Source organism: Primulina tabacum, unplaced genomic scaffold (assembly GCF_025594145.1).
Source record: "Primulina tabacum isolate GXHZ01 unplaced genomic scaffold, ASM2559414v2 Contig104, whole genome shotgun sequence".
Lineage (NCBI taxonomy): Eukaryota > Viridiplantae > Streptophyta > Magnoliopsida > Lamiales > Gesneriaceae > Primulina > Primulina tabacum.
The window spans coordinates 58734-70819 of NW_027459727.1; the positions used below are offsets into that span (position 1 = coordinate 58734).

Sequence of the window (12086 nt, forward strand, 5' to 3'; positions counted from 1 at the left end):
AAAGCTCTAAAAAATGCTGCATCTTCCATAAAGAAAAGCCTTTTGATGAGGATGATTCTGATTCTGAGCGCGAGTGCGATCATGATCATGGTGGAGGTGGAGGTGAAGGTGATAGGAACAAACACGTACACGTTGGCAACGGGAATTGTTGCCACGAGCAAGGGGTTGTTAATTGATTGGTATTCCTTGTTGATTCGGAATCTCTATGTGTATTTTGGATATGGTAATGTTCGAAATGTAAAGATTGCGATTGATTTGGATCTCTTTCAACCGGGAAAAAAGGGTGTTTTTTAATGAAATATTACTTATTCTGAATTTCGTTATGTAGCTTGAATTTTTGTGTTGCTAATAAGCATGAATGTTCTACTCTAGTGTTTCTCGAAGGAGTATAAATAAATGAAGTGTTTTGGACTTGCGTGACTATTTTCTTTTTCTTGGAAATTTGTTGCACTTTATATTATTATTTGCTGTGAATATTGGCTTGAGGTGATTCCATTTTGATGTTTGCCGACATGCTCACTTCAACCTTTTTCTGCAAGTCCTACTGATTATATTATTGTTTGCTGAGTTAATTTCTTATTGTTAAACATTATTAAGGGAAACTAACACATTATCCGTGAATTCTGTCTTCAAATGATGGTCATCTTTTTTCTTGAATACATTGGGGGTGGGTACTGGGGAAACATGGTCATTTTCTGAACTAAGAAATCTTGATAGTCTTATTTAATCGCAACTTACTATAGGATGAGCAACAGTGGAGAAAGTTTGATCTAGTTCACATGGTGCTTCAGAGATTTAGCATTTGCACCACCTTGAAAAGCATCAAACTTGGAAGAAAATCATTCGATAATACTTGAATGATACACGTGAGGTTTAGCACGAGTATTTGAAAGTTGTGCCTTGATTCAGCAATTTGAACAGTGTGCCTGTTTCCCTACTTAAGATGACAAACGCCAATATTAAAGTAACTATCTTTATCATGGTTTCTGCAGACCACCGTCAGGTTTTAGAATTTGAAGGGTTATCTTGACGTTATCCCATAGATGGGTGGTAGATCAAACAATTTCACGATTATTATACTTGTTTTGTCCAAGAGTCTTCTTGATTTATTATTACTTAGATCAGAACTTCTTTGAACATAATGTTGTATCTACATCACCTGTAATTTTTGTGACTGTGCTTGTAGAATTTTCTTTATTGACTCATGCATAGATGCTTGTTTATGTAGATTATGGATACTTGTTGATGCATCTTTCCATATCTATGATACTCTTTTGAGCTATTTTCATATTTTGCGACTGTTCAACTGTTGATCCAAGATAGGTTCTTGATTTTTTACTGTGGGCTTGATATTTTTATCAGTACTGCTACATTTTGTTTGAGCTCCTATAGGAGATGGAACAGCTTGTCTATATATTGTTCGTAGGAATACGTAAATAGTTGCAACATGCACTTCTCTGTGTTCTCCTCGTAGAAAATACTGGTTCGATGTACCAATTAATTGAGTTAAACTTTGTGAAAGACTTCGTCAAAAAATCTAATTCTCAATTTCTGATTAATATGGTCGCTCCTTATGCACAAATATCACATGATTTTCTTAATTGTTCAGAAAATTCTAATTGTTTATTGACAACTTCAACAAAATCAAGTTGCTTGGATTTGTCTATTGCAGACCAAGACAGGAGACCATAATTTATCAGCATCTGTACGTATTATATGCTCTGGAAATCCAAAGCACATACTTTGATCTTGGAAGAAACAGAACACATCCTTCTTTTCCCCAAAAAAATACACATGATTTCCAAATCATCGCAGCCTTACGTTTTATAATATTTGTTCCATACTTATTGCATATGCTATCTATACATGGATATTATAAAAACATTTTTAAGGTCACTTAGATATTTATATATAGCATGAGATTATTAATAAAATGTTATCCTTCGGGTATTCCAATGATAAACATTTATCTTAACAAGTGGGGTTCATTCTTGGGGTAATTATCTGAGAGTATAAATAAATTTTTTGTATGAGATGGAAAGAACAATTGAACCTAAGCTGTGATTGGACTGTAACAAGAAACTTTTTAATCCTAATATGTATTTCAATATTTTCACGAGGAATTATGGGTTTTTCTTGAATGAATTTTCTTTTATCTCCATACTCAGCAACTCCAGGCATACCACTTGTGCCCGAAACTCGATTTCTATCCTAGTTCTTGAACTACAAATAGGAACAACACATCTAAAGACTTGAGTCCTATATCAAAATTTTACTCAAATAAAGATTCAGTCTATGCTGACATGATTTTGTACAAGAACGTCAATTGATGTTCGGAATTCAAATAAAAATATCGTTGAGTCTACAAGACATCAATTGATAACTGATATTTTTGTATAAAATCATTTCAAGTGTAACACATTTGATATATAGCATCTTAGGCATCAAATTACTAAATTGAAAATCAATATTAAAAGAGGAGCTAATGTGAAACTTACGCTGCAAAATATACATCCACTGGTGATCCACGGTGAGAGTGCCTGGCACCATTGTTCTCTGCTCTCGCACATATCGTAATGCGGCCTCCCGTATTGATTCAGTGCTCGCTAAGTCTTTGGTTGGTGAGAACAGAATCATCGACCATATAAGGAGCGTCACATCATCGTACAGTAATACCACCACCGGACAGCCACGCCTCACTTCATCTTCTTCAGGTTCCGTGAAACCCTTTTCCATTGTATCGTTCTCTTCCTTTTGCTTTGAGTTGTATTTGCGCTAGAAAAAAATGGGTTACTTCGATTTTGTTTTGTGGAATAGAAATCATCGATGCAAAACAAAAGCACGCTATGCCAATGGGTTTGTTTTCTGTGTGCCTCTTGTTAGAGAGGATTGGAAGAAAATCAAATAGTGGAAATTGGGGTCGTGATTTGGGAGTCATGTTTCATGAAAAGTAATCACCTTTAAATAGAATGTTCCGTCTAAGATACCTCGTTTTGTTGTACTGAGTCTCATAGACCTGCCTTGTGTTGATAGTAAAGGAAATGCAGTTTCTATCCTTCTTAGCTTTCAACTTTGCTAGCAAACTTGTGATACCAAGAACAATTAGAAGGATAAGAAATCTAAGCTGGCCAGGTTCTTTAGTATGATTTACATTTGGCTGAATTATAGAAATACTGCTAGATACTTGAGGCATATGCTGATATGCATATGATTTGTATTTATTAACTTTTATCCAAAGCTAGTTGGACAAGTTTAATTTATTTTTATTTCTTTTTTATTCAACGTTTAATTTAATTTTAGGAGGCATATTAATAGAGAATTGTCAAATATGATCATGGTTGAATCAACCAACTTCTATTATGCTAGTAATTTGTAGTTGTAGACTGTTATGGTTTTTGCGCTTGTCATAAATCAGGCTAGTAACTTGTAGTTTTCAAACGTATGCCAATCCGAAGGGCAACTTGTATTTTGTCATGCACAAAATAAGGTACTTCATATTTTAAAACCACCACATCTCAGTGAACGACTAGTGTATATTATCATCCCCAATTATGCTAATGTATCAACTTCCAATCTCTACTTCTGCAATCCACCATGGAAGAGCGTTAATTCAATCATATAGAATTTCTTATTATTGATTGTTGAGCCTTTTGACATTCTACTGCATCTCTTTGAGGTTGCATCACACCAAGTCAGCTGTGTTTATGGGACTTTATATTTTTGTTTGCTCCTTGCGAAATCATCATCCTCTAGTTTATTTTGATGCATATCATCGATGTTGTCGGGTATATGAGAAAATGAACTTCGTCGTAGTTAAATGTGTATTCTGCTGTTAGTCTCTGGCAAATGTATGGTAGTGTTCCCCTTTATCTAGAAACTCAAAATTCTAATGGAACTATTAATATGGTTCCTTGCAGGTGTTTTTGACTGAACAAGCGCCAACGTTATGGCCCCGTTAAAAGATTAGTTAACCAAATTAAATATGTAAAGGCTTGTGATCGATTAACCTAAAGATCTAAACATTTAGATCAAGTTCAATTCTGTGCATCTTTGTTTAATTTCTGCTACACGTCGTAGGACTTTATGCTTTCTTGAAAACTACAGACTTTCTGTAGGTTCTTGACCACTAGATGTTCTAAATGAAACTATTTACAATGTGCTTTCCTTCTTATTTGGCTGGATACTGGATAGCCTTTCTGGACTCTAGAGATAAAGCTCATTACTGCACATGGATGCTTTGCATCAGGTACACTGGAGGTCAAAGAACAGATGGGTGACAGTGGCAATCCCATCACTCGTGTTATATTCTGTGGGCCAAATTTTCCTGCTTCTCATAATTATACAAAAGATTATCTGCAAGCCCATTCATTCATACAGGTGCTTAATGTTACTCTATATGCTTGCATTGTCGGTTCACGTCTTTATAGCTTAGTACATTCTTTAACAAAGATGTATCTTAGATTTGTGTTGGTATTGTACTTTGTGCATTCATTGGATGTTACTATATGCTTTGCTCTAGGTTGATGTAGTCCCCTTTGAAGATGTCCCAGATGTTATTGGAAACTATGATATGTGTGTTGTCAAAGATTTGCGTCTAACTTCAGATATCATATCCCGAGCAAACCAAATGAAGCTTATCATGCAATTTGGAGTTGGCCTTGAAGGTCGAGTCATTCTTTATTAGAATTCTGTCCTGCAGATCAAAAGATATTTGCAGCTATCCTTATACCTCAACACCTATCTTGATACTTTTCTGTGAAGGGGTTGACATAAAGGCTGCTACAAACTGTGGAATAAAAGTTGCTAGAATTCCAAGCGATGCTACTGGAAATGCAACTTCATGTGCTGAAATGGCGATATATCTGATGTTGGGCCTCCTTCGTAAGCAAGTTGGTCTATTTCAATCTCAACATGCAGTTTTAGCTTCTATATCTTTTGCCATTGGTATGTCTGTGAAATGTATCGTGAAGCATGAGCGGTGAAAGATTGCATGGCCTGTTTTTATTTCATTGGCCAACTTATGTTACATGTATGATAGATAACATGCTAGAGAAAGTATACGTAATCAGATGTAACAAAACAAAAATATTTGTTGGGGGAATTGTAATTAGGATTGTTTTGGTTCTCATGGACCATGGTAGCCTTGACCTACTATTTTGGTTTTTTTTTTCCCATATACTTTCAATTTGTTTACTTATAAATTTCTGTCTGTTCTCAATAATAGACTTCGCCAGAAGAAATACATCAATTTCCATATGAATTATCTAGAAATTTATTTACGGTTTTCTCCATTTATGAACTGAGTTAATTTTGCATTTTTGTTTCCATTGATATAGTATGACATGCGCATAGCTGTGAGGCAGAAACAACTAGGAAATCCAATTGGTGACACATTGATTGGGAAAACGGTGAATTTCCTCTTTCACAGTTTCCTTCGACACTTCTTACAATAAATGTGTTATTTGATATAATACAAAGTCGAAAACTTGTATTATTCCGCTCTCATGCATCCGGTCAGCGGTTATTTGTCAACCTCAAAGTTTAGTCTTTCATCGTATGTCAATTAATGATGGAACCATATTCTTAATTTGTTTGTGCATTTGGTTTCTGCTGTTGTATTTGAATCCAAATGAGAAACCTCTGAGATCACTAGATATTATGTTTGTTAAAACTCTATCAAATAGTATTTCTCTATAAAGTTACTTTTAAATGCCTGATTATTTGCTGTCAGCATGTATAGCTAAATTTAAATCTTTAACTCGACAGCAAGGTATATGTAGTTTTATAGCGTGAAGGGATTGATACACATTTGAATTGTCCATTGGTAACTTATTTGGAAGATATTTACAGCTGATGAAAAGTGACCCAGGAATGTAATTTTCATTTGTCACTTGGTTTGAATAAATGCAAATCAGATTAATTCATTCAATGCATCATCTTTGCTCCTTATTCATGTAGGTATTTCTCATGGGATTTGGAAATATAGGCATCCACTTAGCCAAGCGTTTAAGGCCCTTTGGTGTGAAAATACTTGCTACCAAAAGGACTTGGCCTTCACCTTCGTGGAACTCGGGCAAATCTGTTGGTATAAAACTTTACTGTGTTAACCATATAACTTGCTGATTGTAAAATAAATTTAGCATATGGTTAATTAACTATATGTATCCAGCATCATTCAATGGATATGGTACCGATGATGACCTAGTAGACAAGAAGGGTGGCCATGGGGATATTATGAAATTTGCAAGCCAGGCGGACATAGTGGTCTGTTGCTTATCATTGAACAGTGAAACGGCAAGGAATTCCCATATGCTTTACTCACTATTTTCCTCATTTAATTAATTTGTGTTGTTTGGGGCGAATAGTTTGTTTATAAGTGCTTCTTTCAGGTTGGCATTGTGGACAAAGTTTTCATATATTCCATGAAAAAGGTTTGATTCGACTACTACTTTATTGATGCTGGTTTTCTCAAAGTCTTCGCAAATTGTATTGGAATTACAAGTCAACAGGAGATGATCCGTTTCTGTTTCAGGGTGCTCTCCTCATAAACATAGCACGAGGTCGTCTCTTGGACTACGATATGCTGTACTTTATCATCTCAAAACCGGTCATTTAGGAGGCTTAGGGATAGATGTTGCATGGACCGAGCCATTTGATCCTGATGATGCCATTTTGAGGTTTCCGAATGTCATTATAACACCTCATGTTGCTGGAGTTGCTGAATATTCCTATAGATCCATGGCGAAGGTACTTTATAATTTATGATGTTTCCTATGTTATCACCGTATTAGTTTTCAAACTCTGACACATGTGATTTCGTAATTCATTGTGGTTGAATCATGCAGGTCGTTGGAGATGTGGCCCTTCAACTACATGCAGGAACATCTTTAACGGGGATAGAAATTGTCAATTGATCAGCTTGAGACAATCTGATAACAGCACAGAAGTCTGGGTTAATTCTTCTTCAGACAAAATAATCTTTTTAGTTCCTCAAGAATGTGGTCTTATGTTTGATTATATGTACACGCTGATGAGCGTGTACGATACTTTTTAGAACCTAAATTCATGGAATTCTCTTCTGGCATAGCAAATTCCAGATTACTACTATACCTGCTGAGGCAGTGGTATTTTCATTATATTTGTTTCTTTAAGATAGTTTTCACATGTAATTTGTCTTTATCCTTGAATTTCTTACATGTGACCAATTTCGTCCAACCAATTAATAATAAATTTTATAGATTTCAAATTTCTTTATCCATGCATTTCATCTGATGATGGATGTAACCACAGATTGGCATCATTCAGATACGAGAAGGATATGACTAATTATGTTGAATTCAACCAACTCTAAGGCATTTCTCTCTCTGGATAAAATAACCAGTGTTGCCCTAAAAATGTTGGTTACACGACCACTGTTGTCATAAAAAAATTGTAGCGATCAAGCCTAAACCCCATTGTTTGTTTGAGCCATTGACTGTGGTGAACATAATTGGTTCGATAAATCGATGAACCTGCATTTAGACAATTTAAATACTAGTTTGAAATAACATATTCTCTAAGGTATGATGATTTAGTCTCCTTTTTCCAAATTCAGAGTATTTTTGCCAAAAGTATAAAAACTCAATCTTAAATGTAGGAATTGTGAATTTAGAAAATGAAATTCATGACATAGTTACAAATGTTTATTGCAGACAATTGAATATTGGCCATATAGTAGAGATTTAAGTAGCACAATTTTCTCCGAACGTAAAAAAAGGCCTCCATCTCAGTATTATATATCCAAGCTACCTTTGCATCTTTAATATGACAGTATAATACGAGGATAAAAGGGCAAAATCTTTGGATAAATTGATTGCTACCTCAGTATACAAACAAATAACGGAAAACGTAAATTCTTGAAGAGAATTCTTAACAATGTCGCACTAACATAGCTGATCTAAGCATTTTTTTTCTTTACTTCTTCTTCTTCCCAGGGATGGCAACCCTTTTGCCCTTCAAGGTACGGCAGTTATTTTTAGTCCTCTGTCCTCTGCAAGGCAGTCCCCGAGTGTGTCGAACACCCCTATAGCATTGTATCTCTTTCAACCTTCTGATTGCAAGTGCATTGAATCTCCTCTAAACATAATATAGAGAAATGTCAACATTCAATTAAGAGAGTATTTACATACATAAGCTTTTAAGTTAAAAAGTACTTGCTTTTTTTTTCCTTGGAAGAAAAAACTGATGTTTGAGGAGAAACTCATTCAAGAAGGTGCTTTAAAATATATTTTTCCGCTAGAAAATGTGGTTTCTGGGCTTATGCCTGAGCTTTTTCTTTACAAACATATATACTGCTTCTACATTTTATAAAAAGCACTTAAGAAACCCGAGTTTATTAAAAAGCTTCTTTATTTCGTGCCTAAAGTATCCAAAGTGCAGATAGACTTGTGATATTAGACAAAGATGCACAAATCATAACACACCTAATGAATAGAGAGGAATAAGCAGAACATGAATCTGGGTTTTTGAAGTGGAGCCCAACTTTCACCTCAATCCCATTTGGATTAAGCAAATAACTCGAGCATTACCCAGAAAACTCACCTTACATTCACCAGACAACCCACAAACTCAGTTCAAACCTTCTAGTTCATTTCACACTACGTCCTATGTTCCACCCCTAACCGGATGCTTCCCTATATTCTAATTAGTTCGTGACTCATGAGATATAACATTCTCTTCAAAGTTCAAATACATAAACAAAATCAACATCCATGGAATTAGAGAGCAAGACTTACAAGGTCCCCTTCGATCATGTACTTTGAGACTTCCTCACGGAGAGTGGTGAGCTCTTCCTCCGAAAAATCTTTCGTTACCTTATTTTCAAAATTGAGATCGACCAATATTTGCTTGGCAAGGGTACGCCCAATGCCATGAATATACTGCAGCGAGTATTCAACTCTCTTGTTGTTGGGTATCTCCACCCCACCCACACGCGCACATTTTATGCTCAACCCACCAATCTAAGCACCAAAAACAACCAAATCATAGAAATCCAACGGTTCAAATCAATTAAAAACAAACCCATACCCAGGTAATCGTAAGACCACACAAAAATCGAAACTTTACCTTGGGAAGGGAGGTGGGTAGAGGAAAAGAGAGTGAAGTTTTGGAGCAGGTAGAAAAGGGGTTGGAAATTATAGATAGTGATGGGAGAACAGGTGTTGCTAGCGATTGCGCCATCGTTTTGCAGGACAGAAATGAACATGAAACGAAGGTGGTGATCTTGTTGGTTGTTCCTTATCCTTTTGGATAGGGGAAATACCCACCCGGTTCATTCTCGTTTACCATTTGAACCGAAATTTGATTCAACGCAAATTACGCGGCTGATCAATATTTTCACAGATTCGGGACCAACTGAACCTGCCCAAAAAAAATGGTTATTTGACGCTGAAAGAATTCAAGTGACTTATTTTTATTTTATTTTTTAGATTTTAGATTTAGAGTACAAAAATCAGTTTAAAATTGTTATTTTATATGTTTTAAACACGTGTAATTATTTTCTTCTATTTGTTAGATTAATTAGCTTCAAGTACATTGAGTTAGTTTAAGTTGGTTTAGGTAGTTTTTGACAGCTGTATGCAACTCATGTGTATATATGTGTGGTTGATCAATTCTGTGAGATACAACAGAGAAGAATTCTCCTCCATTCCTTTGGTTTGTGCTCTGTTCGTAATATGGTATCAGAGCAAATTCCTTGCCGCTGTTGTCAATATTCCCACGCATCGATAATTCTTCAATCTCTTGCAATCGGCGACTGATCGGTGATCATGGCGCCACCTGATTCGAGTTCACATTCCAGATCTGTAGTGGACGATCCGCTCAATCCATATTTCTTACTTCATTCTGATAATTCAGGTATTTCACTCGTTTCTCAGCCGCTCACGGGAAAAAACTATGCCTCTTGGAGTCGGGCAATGCGTATAGCGCTTTCGGTCAAGAACAAACTCGGATTTATTGATGGATCCATTTCCTCAACCAGATGTTTCGGACCTTCATTTACATGCTGCTTGGTTTCGCAGCAACAATGTTGTGATCTCGTGGATTCTCAACTCCGTATCCAAGGAAATTTCACCTAGCATTTTGTTTTCTGATATAGCGGCTGAAATCTGAAAGGACTTACGTGAGAGATTCCAACAGAGCAATGGTCCTCGCATCTTTGAGTTGCGACGTGCACTCTTCAATCATTCTCAAGATCAAACTTCCGTTGCTGCATATTTCACAAAGCTCAAGACTCTGTGGGATGAATTGTCCAATTTTCGGCCAGCTTGTACATGCGGAAAATGCAGCTGTGGTGGGGTTCAATCTCTGGACTCATTTCATCCAAGAGCACATCATGATGTTTTTACTTGGATTGAATGATTCTTTTTCTCACATTAGAGGTCAATTACTGTTAATGGATCCTCTGCCACCGATTAACAAAATCTTTTCCTTGGTATCTCAAGAAGAACGTCAACGAACAATACACTTGAACTCTGCATCTGACTCACCTATGGCCTTTGCTGTGAAATCTCAGCCATCTAAGTTGCCTTCCTATGGTCAGGATCAGCAGTCAAGTTCAAATACAAGAGGCGTGATCGTCCATACTGCACTAAATGTGCGATTCATGGTCATACGGTAGACACATGTTATGAGATTCATGTTTATCCCCCTGGTTTTAAATCTCGGCCACGAATGCGCACTGAATCTCATCCTTCTACTTCGCATCCTTCTGTGGCCAATGTGAATCTTGTGGGGACTACTTCGTACGTTGGGGCTACACCTCCGGGCCAGTTCTTTCAAAATCTCAATCCTGATCAATATCAGCAATTGATGCACATGTTTCAGTCTCATCTGTCAGTTGTCCCCAACAACACTACTGCATCGGATATGGATCACACAACTCACACTGCAGGTATATGTCTTTCGGTTTCAATGCCTCCAAATCTATCTTCCGGTCAGTTTTGGATCATTGATTCGAGCGCTTCTAGTCATATTTGTTGCAATGCTGATGTGTTTCAGCCCATGTCCAAAATACATAATGCGACTGTGACATTACCCGATCACACCACTATTTCAGTTGATTCCATTGGTGATGTTCGGCTCACTTCCAACATTACACTTCGTAGTGTTTTATATGTGCCTCAATTTAAATTCAACTTACTCTCTGTAAGTATACTCACCACGACGTCCAACCTGGCTGTGCAGTTTTATCATGATCATTTTGTTATTCAGGAAGCCAACTCCGAGAGGATGATTGGCAAGGGTAATCGAATTGGGGATTTGTACATCCTGGACCTTCATCAACTTGGTTCAGACACTACTTCTTTTGTCAATAAAGTCTCTATACAGCTGTGGCACCAACGATTTGGACACCCATCGTTCAAGGTATTGGAATCCTTACACACCACACTGCAATATGATGCACCCAAGCCATGCCCTTCCACTGTATGTCACATATGTCCCTTTGCAAAACAAAAGCGGTTACCTTTTGTTTCGAATAATCATGTATCTTTACATCCTTTTGATTTGATCCATGGTGATATTTGGGGTCTTCTCAATGAACCGTCCTATTCCGATCATCGTTACTTTCTAACATTGGTTGATGATTGTACTAGATTTACATGGATTTTCCTATTGAAATCTAAATCGGATGTGGCTCATGTAATTCCTCGTTTCTTTGCTATGATTGATACCCAATTTCAATGCAATATTAAGTGTTTTCGTTCGGATAATGCCAAAGAATTAGCCTTCTCTGATTTCTTTCATCAACACGGAGTTTTACACCAATACTCTTGTGTTGAACGCCCTCAACAAAACTCTGTGGTTGAACGAAAACATCAACACTTACTTAATGTTGCTCGAGCCTTATATTTCCAGTCTCGCATTCCACTAACATTCTGGAACGAGTGCATTCTCACTGCCTGTTATCTCATTAATCGCACTCCGTCGTTTCTGTTACATGGCAAGACACCATTTGAGCTGTTACATCATACTGTGGTAGATTACTCCAGGCTCAAAGTCATTGGTTGATTGGCATATGCTTCTACTTTACCTGCGGCTCGATCTAA

General features: G+C 36.8%; 1 protein-coding gene and 1 pseudogene across 1 annotated transcript; one reads left to right on the forward strand and one right to left on the reverse strand.

Moving 5' to 3' along the window:
- The first annotated feature begins 2441 nt into the window (after positions 1 to 2441).
- LOC142534061 (uncharacterized) lies at positions 2442 to 7162 on the forward strand (annotated as a pseudogene).
- Positions 7163 to 7823: 661 nt separating this feature from the next.
- On the reverse strand, positions 7824 to 9328 carry LOC142534074 (small ribosomal subunit protein uS13c-like). Its single transcript, XM_075640978.1, has 3 exons — positions 9106 to 9328; positions 8775 to 8999; positions 7824 to 8115 (listed from the first exon to the last, which is right to left on the reverse strand). Exons 1-3 carry the CDS (start codon positions 9217 to 9219, stop codon positions 7954 to 7956), a joined length of 501 nt encoding a protein of 166 aa, XP_075497093.1. The 5' UTR covers positions 9220 to 9328; the 3' UTR covers positions 7824 to 7953.
- Between the last annotated feature and the right edge of the window lie 2758 nt (positions 9329 to 12086).

Bases quoted from the DNA above. Each gene is read 5' to 3' on its own strand.
- LOC142534074 (XM_075640978.1), bottom strand. From the start codon at position 9,219: ATGGCGCAATCGCTAGCAACACCTGTTCTCCCATCACTATCTATAATT. The intron at 9,000-9,105 runs GTAAAGTTTCGA...TTTGGTGCTTAG, and splicing joins TACCCACCTCCCTTCCCAAG to ATTGGTGGGTTGAGCATAAA. The intron at 8,116-8,774 runs GTAAGTCTTGCT...TATTATGTTTAG, and splicing joins ACATGATCGAAGGGGACCTT to AGGAGATTCAATGCACTTGC.